The following is a 16,279-nucleotide window of genomic DNA, read 5'->3' as shown; positions in this document are numbered from 1 at the left end:
TTTAGCATCTTTACGTAACTACTTCACACACTGCAGTCTGAAACCCAAAAGCCTATGCAAAGTAAAATGAAGAGTCTTTAGCAAAATCTATTGTGTTTACTACCAGTTTTGATTCCTCAGCTTTTCTCAGCATCTGTACAGTTCAGAGTAATATGTACTGTTTAAAAGGTGTTTAGACATAATAAATTAGTCGTTTAAAAGTGTAATTAAATGTAACCATATTTCTCATAGCAAATTGGCTTTTGTAGGCATCTTTTGCTAAATAAATCAAGCCTACTGAGAAATCCATTGGCCTTTGACAGACAAATTTTTCAAAGTTTCTAACTTAGAACCAAATTCAATTAAAACAATACTTTACAACTTCTGTGGAAACCAGGCTACAAGTAATCAATTTTGGAGGGTTTCCGTTAGGAGTAGCTCTCATGAGATTTATTTAAAAACTTGGCTCTGGGAAGCCTTAGGAAGGGAGTTAGGAGTTGCTTATGATGGATTCTTAAATGAATTTTATTTTGGTGAGGGCTTTTGATTGACAATAGCATAAAACCGTGTCATGGGTAGGTGGGTATGTGTATGGTTTCTTTTTAAGGAAAAAGAGTAGCTATTAATGGTAGCAGCTTCTTGCCAAAAGAATGTAGACCCTGCATCAGCCAACCTGAGCTCAGATCCCAGCTCTTCCATTTACTGGCACGATCGCCTGTAAACTTAGGAGTAGTAAAAGGGCTTCGTTTTATTGGCGTGGTGAGAACTGAATGGGTATGGGGAATGCACATGCCCAGTGCCTAGCAGAGTACACGCACAGCTCTTATCTGCTGCTCCCCCAAAGTTATTCTCCTCAAAGGGCCACCTGAGTGATCAGAAAAGATTTCTAGGACATTTCCCTTTTTTGTGACCGCTGAGGGTTCTAAGGATAGGTAGAGGTTCTACTATGCTTGTTTGGATGTGAGCTTAACCACTGAAATCCAGACTTACCCCTCAGAGCTTTACAAATAAACCCTTCCGTTATTTTATTATTTCACTCTTTCATTATTTCTCTGTACTGCCTTTACCCTAGATTCAAGAAAAGCGTTCCTCATGTGCATGCTACCCTGTAGGCAGATACCCTAAAGCCATCATTCCTTCAAGTTAAGAATTCCCATAATCTAATATCAAGCACATAACTCTCCTCAGCTTGTTTAAAAAAAAAAAAAAAAAAAACGCTCATCGCATGCATCCATCAACATGGCACATTGCAGAGCATACTATTTGGAGAAACCAGGCAAAATGCACTTAATAAAATTACAAGCATATGGTGAGGTTCTCAGACAAGTTATTTATGGTCTTGATTAACCTTGCAACATTTTTGCCATTTTCATAGGTTTTACATAACAACATGAAAATATTGTCTTTACCTTTTAACATGGCAGGATTATCTTATCTCCTGTTCTTTTATTTAGCCTTCTCTTCTCTCCCTCACCCCAGAATTTCTAGCAGCTTGATCATGGGGAAGCAAAGCTTCTTGTGCTCCTGGCAAATTTTAGGAATTTGGGTTTTCCTGACACTAGTGCATAGCAACAGCGCCACCAAAAGGACCAGGGCCTGCGTTTCTAGGATCTGTTCCATTTCTTTGCTCATCAGCATATCAGCGTTTTACGTAATGATTGCTCGCTGCTACGTGTCCAATATATAATATATTGGCATTTCAGGTTCTTTATACTTAATAGCTCTTAATTTGTTCTGATCTACACATTCATTAACTTCTCAATTCTCTTTGGGTGTAATGAGTTTTCTTTTAATTCTCTTGAACTAAAAAAGGTAAGGAGTTGGTTGTGCTAAGCTGCAGATAAATCTGATGAGCAGATGTTCTTATACCACTATAGAAATGATATATGAAAACTGATATTGGAGTCAGTGTAACACTGAAATGTGTGAGGAGTTCTGTGTTTAGTGACTATGAAAGTCACCCCGTGAAATAAACTGCCCTCGTTCTCAGAGTGTTATCTATTATATCTTATGTTTGTCCCAAATTTAACAATATGGCAAAACTTATTGTCTTTAATTTTATTTTTTTATTATTTTTTAATGCTTATTTTATTTTTGAGGAGGGGGAGGGGCAGAGAGAGAGGGAGACACAGAATCCGAAGCAGGCACCAGGCTCCAAGCTATCAGCACAGAGCCTGATGCGGAGCTCGAACCCATGAACCATGAGTTCATGACCTAAGTCAGACGCTTAGCCAACTGAGCCACCCACCCAGGCATCCCTGTTTTCTTTCATTTTAAACATAAAGTGACATTTCATTAGGAAAGAAATCACATGAGTTTTATTTACGGTGAGGAAGTAGTCTTAGACGTCAGATAAATATCTCAGACCACTTTTTTTTTCTGCCATAAGGTGAACTGAGTTTGTCATATTTGTTTTCAACAACTTTGGTATTCACCACTGTAGGTGAACCTGTGAGCTGGAGTAAGCACTACAACCTAATGGTTAAAAGGGTAAACTGTGCTAAACTGGGTTCACATTCTCACTCCACTATTTCCTGGCTGGCATGACCTTGGGTGAACACCCAGTGCCTGAATTTCCTCTTCTTTTGGATAGTCATTAATCCTGTCTGTTTCACAGAATTGCTGCAAGGAACAGAGTATGTGCTCAGTGAATATCAGCTAGTGCTGTTCTTATTGTCATAGTTATTGGTAGGTATTGGTTGCTATTCTTTTGCTGCTTCTTATGGTGTTAATAGCCTGAATATGGCTGAATTCCAAAGCCAAAAAACCAATTTTATTTTTTTAACCTGTGCTTTCATAGAATATTACCTACCTAGAAATAGTGCAAATAGGTTTACTGTTGCATATGTATCGAAACATACCTATTTCCATTTGTGGATGGAGACATGTGGCTTCAGACAGCCCATCACACTTCCCCCAACCCCACCCCATCACATTCAGAGAGCTTTTAGAAACCATTAGGCACGTTCTCATTCATTCTGATTTGGATCTAGGAAAACAAAAAGACCTCACGCTAGTGAAAGCACTGCCCTTTCAAAGCATCAAAGCAAAGTTATGGGAATTGAAATATCTTGGAGGGGCTTTTTAGCTGCATCATTGCCATGATCCCTTCCAGTCCCTGAGTCTGATCATGCAATAGGGAGACATGTACAGAGAAAGGAAATTGAGGCCACCTGGTTTTGGGACCCACCCCAAAATAAAACGTTCTTCCTTCCCAGACAGAGTCACTAGCGTTGGGGGTGTAGAAGTCAGTTAATAGCAGTTATGTGTGTAAGTCAGAATGCTCTGCCATAATATGCCATCACTAAATTGAAGTTGGTTATTGAATAAAATATCTAGGGGTGACAACTTGGTAATTCGCTTTCAATACTAAAAGTTAAATTAAGGAATCAGGTATTCAGACCGAGTTCCATCACCCTACAATTATTTTAACTGAAATTTTTTCCTTTACCTTTCTGTCCATTCCCATCAGCAATCTTTACTACTTCAAAACATTTCCACTGGTTATTTTGCTTGTTTGTTTTCTAACACTAAGAAACCACTATTCATGGGAATCTTTTGTTGACTGTGTTCTTTTTCACTCCTTGTATCACTGGATCAGTTTTTTTATATAGACAGGAGCAGATGTGGAAAGGGTCAGTCTGTGTAGTCTTAAGTGAGAGCTAAGTCACAAACAAGATAGGATTCTGTAGCCGTTTCTATTCTCCAGAGGGTGGAGTAAGTCATTTGGAATAAGGGGGTTGGAGACAGGTATAAATAGAATTAATGGTATAAAATTGAGAAGATGGAAATTTGCTGAATATCAGCACTGTGGTACTTAGAGAGTTATGGAAAGGCCTCTGGAAGTGAATCAGGGGAGGCCCATTCACTGGAGGCCGAGTACAGCTGAAATACTGGACGAATACCAATGAACAGATTATCAAGAGTATTTCTGCAACCATGTGAGATGCTCTAGAGAACCCGTTAGGCCCTTTGCTTGCTAATTCCTTTCTCTGCTGTGAAATAATAAAGCCTAAATCATAAAACTAAATTTCACTTGCAAATTGCTGGAAGTCTTATTTCTCCAGTGAGATCAAATATGTCTTATGACATGTTTTTCCTTCCACTGTTTTCCCAGCTGTTGTTTCTTATTACTGAGATGGTGATGCATTGATATCGGTTCAATTACCAAAGTATCTGAGTGCATTTAAATTCATGGTGCATCACAGAGAGTCAGGCTAAGTGACTGTGATTATCAGACAGGGTGTTTGATTTAAATTAAAGGAACACTTCCAAGAGATTATTTATAGAGGGAGACAGTTTACTCCAAAGAATTCCCATGACCCACATCTTTAATATTTTAGGACCCGTTAAAATAAGAAGTATGTGGAAAATAAGGAATATGTGCTCTGTATGTACAGGCACCATTGCCATACTGTTTCCCTCAGTTGGAGTCAGCCCTGTGGGGCCACATTATGGGTGAAAAAGGCTTAACACCAACGCTGTTGGGTAAGGAAGTAATGGAAATCCTCTAAATGCAATTCAAAAATATATACCAAATTCCAGCTTGTAATAAAATGAGAATGTTAAAAAATGATTTTTGTATTAGAATTACATGGTTGTTAACCACATGAGAAAAATACTGCAAGCTGATGTTTAAAAAGAGATATAGTGGAATTCTCTCCCTTTATAGAACCAAGGAAAAACATCAAATTCCATTGGAGGCAAAAGTTTAAGGCTTATTTGGGGATGTGGTAGTTTAGTGGTGCTTTGAAATAGTAACTTAAATGTTTCTTGTGGAGGGAAAAGTTGAGATTTCATATTTTTCTTAGGTATTGGCACCGTTTTGTTTTTTGGGTTTTTTTTTCCACTTTACTGATTAGTGCTTGAGGTTTTATTATGCACTTGGGGAAAATGACCACCTTGACCTAAGATTTACCTGTGTAATTCCATTAGTGAACATTCAGGCTATCCTTGCAAACTTGCTAACATTGAGATATAAATATATATTCCCTATCTCTGGGTCTCTGAGTTATTGCTGATACTTGCTGTGCAACATGAGCTCCATGAAATATCTTCTATTTTACTGTAGCTGGAAATATCAATGAATGTTAACAGCGTAAAAATTCCACAGGGAGGAAGATTCCACGTGTGAATTTTACACCATAGATGCGATCTAGTGCAGTGACTGGCCATTAAAATAACGTGTGTTTTTCTCATGTGTACCACCGTGTTATTTGCTGGATCTCCCAAAACAGCCTTTGAGTCTTCTGTAAAATAAACAGCCCCTCCTTGCAGATCGTCCCTCAGGAAAAAATGACAGCACTGAGAGTGCATGTGAAAGTATATGTAAAGAACAAACACTGATTAGCACCTCACAAACGTTTTCCTTTTACAGCCCGTCAACCAGGGTCATCATTATCAGCAAGAAATGAATCCACCTTCTCCTTCTAATCCCCGGTAAGAATCATTAATAAGCTAAGTGTCCTTTAAAAAAATTATTTAAAAGATTGTGCATGGTGCCTGTGTGACTCAGTCGGTTCGGCATCCGACTTCAGCTCAGGTCATGATCTCACAGCTCATGGATTCAAGCCCCACATCAGACTCTGTGCTGATAGGTCAGAGCCTGGAGCCTGGTTCAAATTCTGGGTCTCCCTCTCTCTCTGCCCCTCCCCTGCTTGTTCTCTCTCTCTCTCTCTCTCTCTCTGTCTCTCTCAAAAATAAGTAAACACTAAAAAAATGTTTTTTAAAGATTGTGCATTTTTCTTGTTTTCCCAAAATTGTTTTCCAAAACTTCCAAAGAACTTCCAAATTTCTTTTCCTTAGGAGTCTAAGTTCAATCTACTTTTTGTTATTGAGAATGTGGTGTTATGATTAACAGTCTACCTGGGTTTAAGTGACACCTCTGCCTTTTACTAGCTGTAAGATTTTTGAGCAAGCCATTTAACTCAAGGTCACCCAGGCATAATAATTACCCCATACTTTTGGGATAATCATATGAATGAATACATGAAAAATTCATAGCACAGTTTTCGGCACACAATGAACTCTCTTTAAATGTTAATTTATTTCATATTATTCTATTTGCATAGATACTTGATTTTAATTGGTATGTAATGTTTAGTACATTTTAGGCATGAATTTTTTTGTATTATCTGGTCCCTTTAAATTTATCAAGATAGTTTATATCAGTTCAAAGGCCATTCTCTTGTTTTCAAATTTCAAAAGCTAATAATCTCAAAACTATTTCATTATTTCAAAAATGTCATTGACATTATGCATCATTTGTCAATATAGAAAAACCTCATTATTGGGGCATCTGGTATCTCCCTTGGTTGAGCGTCCAATTCTTGAGCTCCGCTTACATCATGATCTCATGGTTGGTGGGATCAAGCCCCACAGCAGATTCTGAGGTGATATCGTTGAGCCTACTTGGTATCCTCTCTGTCTCCCTCTCTCTCTCTCTGCCCCTCTTCCCCGCTCATGCTCACACATGCACATCTCTCTCTCTCTCTCTCTCTCTCTCTTTCTCAAAACCTATTATTTTAGGCTCACTAAAGACAAGCAAATCTGAATTTGTGTTTTGAAATATATGTAGTATTAAGTGATTTTCTAAACTAAAAAAAAATTATCAGTACAAATCCTCATCACTTTATCACTATTTGTTAAATATTAGGGATTTATTGAAAGTCAGTCTATCTTGAGCTCTACCCACAGGATCTTGGTTGTTATAACGAATTTCATTATCAAGCCCTCTCACCTATACTGTAAGAGGTCCCATCGCCATGGAATGGACCAAAACACCAGTGATAGTACAGTAGCTCTGGCTCTAAAGTGTAAAGTTTATTTCAGAGTATCCGAATTAAGACTCATTGGTTGAACATATCAAAAACAACTTAGCTAGTATTAAAAGAGAGACAGACAAAGACAGAGAAAGGGAGGATTTTTCAAGTAAGAATACAGGGCTGTCTCCTGGAACCCAAGGGCAGCCAGGCATTTCCTCACTCCATCTCTGCTTGCTTCTTCCTGTCTGTTCCATTCTGGTCTCAAAGCACCAGCTTTCTCTGTTTCCAGTCACATAGGGCTGTCTGACAGCTCTTGAGTTTATGTATTACAGTTCAAAGTACAGTTCAAAGTACATGCCCAGCCTGACAATTCCTACTTTCCAGGAGAGAGAATGTGATTGGCCTAGCTTGGGCCAAGTATTCACTGTTGGTCCAATCAGCAATGAACAGCCAGCCAAGCCATGTAAAACTGACAGGAGACCACCTACATGGTTCATAGGACTTTTAATGGGGCCCAGAATATTATGACATAGGCAGAGTAAATGTTCTTCATTAGTAATCACTTCTCAGTGTTGCTGATCTATACACATGATCTGGTCATTCTCTCATGTTATCTAGTAGGGGGAATTGCCACTATCATAAGTAGATATAATACAGAGTTCAAAATTGAGGTCGTAATTTCAGTGTATATAAAAAGATGTTTTAACATTCTGAAAATCAGTTGGCTCTTGACATGTAAAATGTGTCTCTTACAATCCTTCAGCTCATAAACATTTTTTCTGTGTATGAGTAAACTTTTAAGGTAACTGGAAATCCAATGTCAATCCAAATTATAAGTAGTCAGAATTTATAAATCTGAACAAATGAAAAGTGAGACTAAGGCGTGTTAGAAAGTGGAGGCTTTTGTTTCCATAAAAGGAGAAGGAGGACCTAACTCTCATCCTAAATCTGCTATTAACCCACCATATGATCTCAGACAAGCCTCCCAACCCACTCAGACCTCACCAATAATATGAACACGTATTTAAAAGAAAGGATTTGAGTTACATGCTCTCTTAGGTCACTTCCAGGTTCCTGATTCTGTGGCTTTGATGAGATTCATTATAGACTTTATGTAAGAAACCCAGTTCTACCATCAGAGGGACACTGCCCTATATAGAAAATACATCTCATAATGTTGGATTAATTAGTGTTTAGATGTAGTAATATATAACCTTAAACATCTCTTTTAATATTTGATTCCCAAAGATATAATATAGGAAAATTCACCAACCTAACATACAGCATATTTTATTTAGCCAATTAAATGTTCATTCATTTAGGGAAAATTAATTTACATTTTTACATAATAAAATAAAAAGCCAAAATCCAAAGCAAAAAGTAAAATGCTGCCAACCCCATTTGCCAGCAGGTTATCCAACAGTTTTCTAGAAAATTATTGTTTAGTTGTTCAAAAAACTTGCAGATTACATGGTTTGGCTCTTGGCTCCATAAATCCATCAGCTTGGAAGAATTGGCAGAAAGACATTATTGGACCCTAAATAAAGACAATGATAAAATTATAAGGTCAGCATAGATGATCATATAAAAATGGGATAAATTGAATCCTGTAATACATGTAATTTAACTTAAAATAGAAAACTATGATTCTTTTAAGGTTTGTATTTGCTACATTTCTTACAAATAGATCTCACACCTAGACCCTAAACACAAAACTTTAAAATTAAACTTTAAATTTAAATGATACTGATAGTGAAGATGGAAAAAAAAATGTAAGAAATGAAAAGACAAGTTTCCAAGTCTGCCCCTTGGATAAACAAGCATCTAACCTGAATCCCAGATTGAAAGTTCTGCCTGCAAAGGCTCTAAACAACACACAAGAGGCAAGTAGTCTCTTCATTTCCTGAATTAAGTGCAGCTGTGGTCAGAGTAATGCAAACATGATGGGGAAGGGGACATATATGGATGCAGGTGCATCGAGAGAGCATGCGGGTGCCCTGTGGGAGGGGAAGTGGCCACACCAGCTTCAGTGACCTATCTGCAACTACTCCAGAGACCTAAGAACCTAAGATTTGTACCCACACTCATTCTCATACCCACGCACATACATATATTTAGAGAGTCAGTTTCCAATTGGCTTAATTAATGTAACAGAACGATCAATATCTCCAAAATCTTTCATTTACATTTTGCTCTGGGAAGATTCTTATCTCTGCAACATAACTACCTTCTTAGTTTTATGTGCTTCTGATTAAGGTTAAAGATAGCATGCAGTCCACAAAGCAGACAAATTTGGGTTTTGAAGAGTTGACTCTAGGATGCCAATAGCTAAAACACTACATATATTCATAGATTGTTTTCCTCAGAGTATAAGAATCTACTTGCACTCACAGGGCAATGCTTGACATTGGATGGAGTGGGGATACAATGGTAATCATTTCCTGAGAAATTCACAGTCTAGGAATTGAAATACACATGGTTCACCTCATCCTATCCCCTTGTGTCTAGATTTTCCTAAAGGCAGCATCTCAGCTTCTGGGGCCCTCGCCCCCAGTGTCCACCCACACTGCCGTTTGAGACCGTGACAGCCTCTATGACAAGGTGCAGACATAGCTAACATAATCTAATACAGTTTAGAGGCGTGTTGGGTAGGAGGAAACAATTTCACAGTTCATTCATGTTGAGAAATGTTTCCTAGCATGTAAACTTACCTGCTACCAAACGAATGCTGTTTGCAGCCTTAAGTCATTTATTGTAAAATGCCATCTATTGGTTTGTGGGGTTTACAGCTGTCCCTTAGGCACATCCATTTATGTGTTTATGTAGATTCTTCAGAACAGTTTGAGATATTTGTGTTCAGAAATGGGTTTTATAAAATAAGCTGTGATTATATTCTGGTTGTCTGTTCATGTGGATGGAGTCGATAACCAGTCTTTCATTTCAAATGATGATTGTACTTGGTATGTTTACAACTCATTGGAAAATTAGGGGGAGGAGGGAAGGTAGTCAAAGGCTCTGTAAGGTTCTCAATGTTTATAGAAATAAACAGTTTAGAAAATAATTCCTGAATGCCCAAACAGTAATGAATGGCATGGTTTTCTGAAGTGTTTGCTTTATGATTTATCGCCTATCTGTAGTTTTTGTTTTTTTTTAAATGTCACTGCCGATTGTGTTAAGGCTTGAATCCTTTGCAGCTTTGCCACATGTTTGTGTAATATAAACATACTTATAACTATAATTAGATGATAAAGCCCTGCGGACTTTGACAAATGATTAATAACCACTGACCGCAGTTCACGCTGGCTCAGCCAGCCTGACTGAGGCAAGCTGGCCTGTCATCGTAACCTACAAGTACTACTCTGGACCGATCGCAGTGGCTTCATTTTTCTTTTCTCTCCAGTTGTCAGGACTCACGTCTGATATGCTGCTCTGTTGCTTAAGCCTTTTTTCCCCACCAACACAAAAGAGAGAAAATGTATAAATAAATAAAATTAAATACAGAACTTGAATGCCATGTTTCTCCTCAAATGATTAAGTTTGAATCATTTTAAAACAAGTAAATCGGATTTTTAGCAAATGTTCCTCCTTCAGACCAAAGCACAACAAAGGATTTCCTGATTAGCTGTGCAGTTTCTCTAACTAGTTGTGTTAACCGTTGTTTTCAGTTATCTGCATTTTTGCATTACATCTTAAGGATCCGTGGATAAAACCAAAGGCACCAGTTTTTAGTTGCATCCTTACTCTTGTTAGCTTCAGAAAACCTGTCCGTATCAGCGACTCTCATTTCATACCCCCATCCCCAGAAATTCACACCCGCTCATCTGAGGACAGAGATTCTGGGTCCTTAGAGCCCCCAGACTGGTTGAAGCTCCTTGACCGTCATTGCTGTTGGAGCTCCAAATTCCCTGAGGGCAGGATGGCATCATGTTCTCTCTCCTGGTGCTGTTCAGCCGGACTGGCAAGTTAAATGTCAAATTTTTTCCCTACATCTTGGCAAGAATTACCCTTTCCTCTCCTGAAAATAGGATGACAGTGGTATTACTTTATTCATAAGCAGGATAACACTGTGTTTTTAGGAGAGGTTCTTGTTTGGATAGAGTTTAAATCTAATTTCTATGCGTGTTCCACTCCCTGCTGACCAGAGATCCCTAGACGCTGATAACCATTAGAAAGGCCCTAATCTTTAATATGTGGTATACTAGGTATTATTTATACAAGCTATTTAATAATAGCTTCCAATGCCTTCCATATTCTAATGACTCTGAAAGTTATATGTCCAGCCCTGACCCTCCCGTGAATTCCAGATTCATCTATCCAAGCTGCCAACTTGACAGATATCCACTTGCATCTCTAGCACATACCTCGAATCCAAGCATTGGTTTTCTCTCCCTCTACACATCTTTTTTTTTTCTTCCCCATCTCAGAAAATGTACCATCATCCCCCTTTTACTCAAGGCAGAAACCAAGAGTGCTCCCTGCTTCCTCACCCTGACCCACTCCATGTCCTTCCCCAGCAGGTTTCCTGGTGATCCCTCCACCGAAGAGACACCAGACCCAGCCGCTCTCTCCACTGCTGCAATCCCAGCCCCCATTGCCCTCACCCCTTACCTGGACAAATGCCATGGCTTCCCACCTGCTTTCTGTGCTCCTTCAGCCCCTACACTCTGTCCCCACTCAGCAGCCAGAATAGTGGCATCACATCTAAACTTGAGCCAAGCATGGCCTCATGCAAAACCTCCCAAACGTTGCCCACTGCCCTTAGGATCAGATCGTGCTCCCCACCCTCAGTGCCCACCACCCAGACCATGTCTCATACCCCTGTGAACCGTGTTCACTGTGTATCAAACACCATGGCCATGTCCCTTTTTCCTGGACACTCCAGGCTTGCTTCCACTTGAAGAGATTTGCATGAGATGGCCCCTCTGCTTGGAGTTCCCTTACGCTAGAAAAGACCCTAGATAGCATCTTCCTTCTGTCATTCAGGGCTCCATCTAAATGCCATCACCTCAGAGAGGTCCTTCCTTAGCAGCCAACCTAAAATAGCCCCTGTCCTGTCAGCCTCATGACATCATCTTTTTTGTTTTTGTTTTTACCACAGTGCTCCTCACCACCTGGTATCTTCTTGCTTGTTTGCCTGTTGTCTACACACACACACACACACACACACACACACACACACACCTCCAGAATACACTGGAATGTAAACTGCTTGGGTCTGGGGACTTTATCTCTCCTGCTCACTATATCCCTGGCTCATCAAACAGTGCCAAGCACAGAGGAGACGCTCAAGAAATATGTATTGAATCTCACAAGAATGAATTTCCCCATCTCCCTACACCAGCTGCCTCACCATGGATTGAACTACTAGCTGGAACCCAGAAAGAAACACCTACATACTTTCCTCCCTTGAGGGCCAGTGGGACCTGGCCCTGTTCCTACATGTAGTAAATGAAATCTCATGAAATTGTTTTAGATGAGCCCTTAGAAGATAGCCACAATCTAAAGTCTCCAATAAAGTATCATTTTAAACCTTTCAACAGAGACAGTTTTCTGAAATTGAACTCCTGTGTTTTTTTTCTGTATTCTTATTGGAAATTGCTCATCTGTATTTGCCTACACAAATACAGATTTTGTGGAGCCAGGTGCCACTTGCCAGAAATGTGTTTGGGTTGCCCCTGCTGCAGAAGACGTGCCTAATCCTCACCAGGCTAACTGAATCTAGACATGTATGCGGAAAAGAAGCAAAAAGGTACATAGAGAAACAGACAGAGAGAGGACTTGAGCTTATGGAGCTTGTGCCTTTTAAATTCAAGGGACTCCTGCCCTTCCTGCTCCCCAAGAGGTTTTCAGTCCACTGGTTGAAGCTTTACAACAGACTTTAAAAACAGGGGCGCCTGGGTGGCTCAGTCAGTTGAGCAACTGACTTTGGCTCAGGTCATGATCTCACAGGTTTGTGAGTTCAAGCCCCACATCAGGCTCTGTGCTGACAGCTCAGAGCCTGGAGTCTGCTTCAGATTCTGTGTCTCCATCTCTCTCTGCCCCTCCTCTACTCTTGCTGTCTCTCAATCTCTCTCTCTCTCAAAAATAAATAAAAATTAAAAAAAAAAAAAAAACATGATACAAAGAGACCCAGCTGGGCCCCTGCCCTCCTTGGTCTACAGCAAAGGCCCAGCTCAGAGTGGCCCTACCCTGGAGAACAGTCCAGCTAAAGGCACTGGTAGTAAGCCAAATCCCTTGAGAATCATCTTGCTTCTCGCCTTTGACCTCTCTGCCCCTAGCGCCACTCCTAGGCACAACTTCGGGGATACCCTTCCCGTTGGGTTCCAGCAGTTCACTAACAGAGCTGGGCAACTGGTGGTCCACTGCCCCATCACTTCTCCTTCCTCCTCCCTTGGCACATGCCCAACCCACTTTGAGTCTGGCTCTGACCATTATTATCCCACCAGAGCCTGTTAGCTCAGATTGCATACCTGCTCCCATCACCCTGTCCCAGGCCCTAACTGGCTGGCACCCCTGCACATCTGAACAATACTTCTCTTTCTTCACTTGGCTCTGCTTGCTCATTCTGGCCCTGCCTGCCTGGGCATCTGCCGACCCCATTCTTCAGTTTCTCAGTTGAAATGTCTGCCTGCTCTCAGACCAGATCTCTCTTGGGCCCACGGGACTTGGCATTTCAACCTGAGTTCACTTGTACTCCATGAGAGAATCTTAAGCCATGAGGGCTGGGGAAATACTCATCAGCATTTTAGTAATTGTCGTATTTTCCAAAATTGCAAACTCAAAAAACCCATTTCCTTAAGAGTCTAGAACAACAGATTGCATCTTCTACCCCTCACCTCCCCAAATTAATCCTGAAGTGATGGATCCCTGAAGACTCTTAGCATTTTTAACTAGCGGAATGAAGAACTCCTTCGGTCACCCAGGCCTCCCCAGTCACTGTTATCCATCCGGATGATGAACTCAGATTACCTTTGGCCCAGGGTCCAGTGTAAAGAAGGTAATTACCAAAGCAATTATTTACCATTCTAACATGTTACCGTTTCAACTTTTAATTAAAAGATTCAGCTTTTCCTTCTAGAGTAATGAGCACCTTTAAAAAGTCGAAGTACTAATTCCAGTTTATAACATTCACCTCTCTTCTGTCCAAGGGGGAAGGGAGGGGATTGTAAGCTGAGGTCCAGGGTAATGACATGAACTGAAGAAATGGAAGACCGTAATTATGGTTAAATGGCCATAGCCTGTCACATCCATAGACTCACTGTCTCATCATTCATCTTGCAACCCAGTGCAGAATACTCTCCTTGTTATTTAAACAAGGAACCCTACTACAGTAGGAGAGGACTGAAAGCATGCGCAGTTCAGACCTTCAGCAACATTCACGTGCACCTACTATGTGCACAGTGCCTTGGAGAGGCGATTTTCTCATGCCCTCCATGAAGTCATGGCCCCCCAGCGCTGCATGTCCTCGAGGCGGGGTGTGAATGTTTTATGTGTGGGGGTGAGCCCCTAGCCTGTCACGGAGAAGTCACAGCTCTTCCAAACCTGCACCTACTCACAAACTGTTTTTGTTGGCAGTGGGTTCTATTTCTTCCCAGTAATTATTTTGTTTCACTTGTTAATGAAAAACATTACACTTTGAAATTGATTAATGTTAAAACACACACATTTTCACTCTAACAATACATTATGTTTACCCGAGTTTACAGCTTCATATTTTGCTGTTCATTACCACATAAAAACTCACTCAGTATGATAAATACCACGAGTCAAACGTCCGTCCCGTTCAAAATGACTTAAAGGAGAAAAGGCAAACAACGTTCAGCTGATTTGATTGAATTAACACTAACATTATTGTTCTATTGACTCTTTCTTGTCCATTGATTTTTAAAAGCCTTTCGCTCCCTTGCCATCCATTAAGACAAATCAGATGCAATTTGGTGCTCAGGACAAGAAAGTGCTGTTGGGTGTTGGATGAAAACGCATGGAAAAAAAATTATGTCTGTGCTGAAACAGAACCTATTAGAAGGCTACTGCTCATATTTTGCTGTAAACATCTTCCTTGCTTTTGACTTTTGAGATTAACAGTAGTGACCTTTGTTTTAGTGTGTGAATGCTTGTGTCAGTAACAAGTGAAGCTGAAGGGTGATTTGTAGAGGATGTACTTTATCTCTTATTTAAAGATGAAACTAGCTGGAATTTTACATGTTCGCCTATTTTTCAGTCCTTAAGTCACTCTATTTGCAGAATTTATAGAGTAATAAGCAACTGAACCAAAGCAAGGGAAAAGGGGAGCATAGCATTATTTTGTTGAATTAATAGGGAACAGTTTTGAAACAGCAGAACCGTTTGTATTATCAAAATAGCAATGAGCAAGAAACCTGAGATCTGGCCTGGTCTGAGGTCAGTCAACGTCATGATAAAAAGTGAAGGTTTCAGCTTAAATAAAATCACAATGTGGCCTTCAAGTAAATGCTGGTGTTTATGCTAATGAAGGCCTGTCTTTTGCAGGGAGAAATTCATCCCTTAACTACTAAATGAATGTCAGTTTCTTTTTTTTTTTTTTTTTTTTTTTTTTGTAAATGATATATATTTTTTTCTTTACGCCTAGGGGTGAGGCTCAAAGGTGAAAATCTATTTGTTGTCCACTAGCACTGGAAGAAAATTCCACTATGGTCAGTGTCTTCATGTGGCGAAGGGTACACTTACCTTGTGTTTACCATTTGCCCTCATCTGACCTCTTTAACACTTTTATTGAAACCTGAGATTGCCTTCATTTTGGAAACACTATTAACTCCCATTAAGAGTCCAGAAAAGTTGTAGTTTCTCCTGTTGGAGTAATGGAAGAAATGGGAAACAAACAAGAACAACCACCCATGTGACATGCTCTAAATTTGCTTGTGATTTTCTAAATTTCAGTGCTAGCAAAAAAGCAAGTCGCAGCAAGGCATACAGTAAATGAAGATATTATGTATTAGAGAAGGGAATGAATCTGTCACTTTGACGGATTGTGAGGCGAAGAGCAGATTAACAGATTACTCATAGTCAGAAGGCAGCTCAGTGTGAAAAATGTGCAGGAAATGATAAGTGCGGGTTTGTGCTGATTTAATGATATTTTTAAACTACAATAACACTGGTAGTATAATATAATAAAGCACTTTGCTTGCATTTTTAAATCATCAACATATTTCCAGTTTGACCTTAAAAACATTTTGGACCATTCTCTATTAAAATATATAGCTTTCAAAATTAGAAAAAGGTACCATCTGAAATATCACGGCAATGACCTTACAGGAAATTGCCTTTTAAAACCAGTTCTTTCCTAAACTAGCATTTGTAATACAAATTTGAATTATGTTTTTAAGTACACAAACACCACTCTTACTTTTTTCTTTGAGCATTTGAATCACTTACAACAAGAAATTGTTATCTCCTTAACAACCGTTTCCAGTGAAATGCTTCATAGATGCCACTGATTTGTCTTCATATTTTCTTTGCAGGTTTTTAGTTCTGTAGTTGAGATCACAGAGGGCTTACAG

General features: G+C 39.7%; 1 protein-coding gene across 9 annotated transcripts in view; it reads left to right on the top strand.

Annotated features, from left to right (window-relative positions):
• CFAP20DC (CFAP20 domain containing) overlaps window positions 1–16,279 on the top strand; it is a 244,604-nt gene that overhangs the window by 185,421 nt on the left and 42,904 nt on the right. For 6 of the 9 annotated variants that reach the window (XM_049640836.1, XM_049640837.1, XM_049640832.1 and 3 more), the window contains one exon: window positions 5,357–5,418. The exons of 2 other annotated variants lie outside the window; for them this stretch is intronic. In XM_049640836.1, coding sequence (XP_049496793.1) covers window positions 5,357–5,418 — 62 coding nt within the window. Of the gene's footprint in view, window positions 1–5,356; window positions 5,419–11,841; window positions 12,285–16,279 lie in introns of those variants that run through there. One more of the 9 variants, XM_049640835.1, reaches the window with a different exon arrangement.

The sequence above is a fragment of the Panthera uncia genome, chromosome A2, assembly GCF_023721935.1.
Source record: "Panthera uncia isolate 11264 chromosome A2, Puncia_PCG_1.0, whole genome shotgun sequence".
Classification (NCBI taxonomy): Eukaryota; Metazoa; Chordata; class Mammalia; order Carnivora; family Felidae; genus Panthera; species Panthera uncia.
Note: the sequence above shows the minus strand (reverse complement) of the source record. Positions and strands in the feature narration are given on the sequence as shown.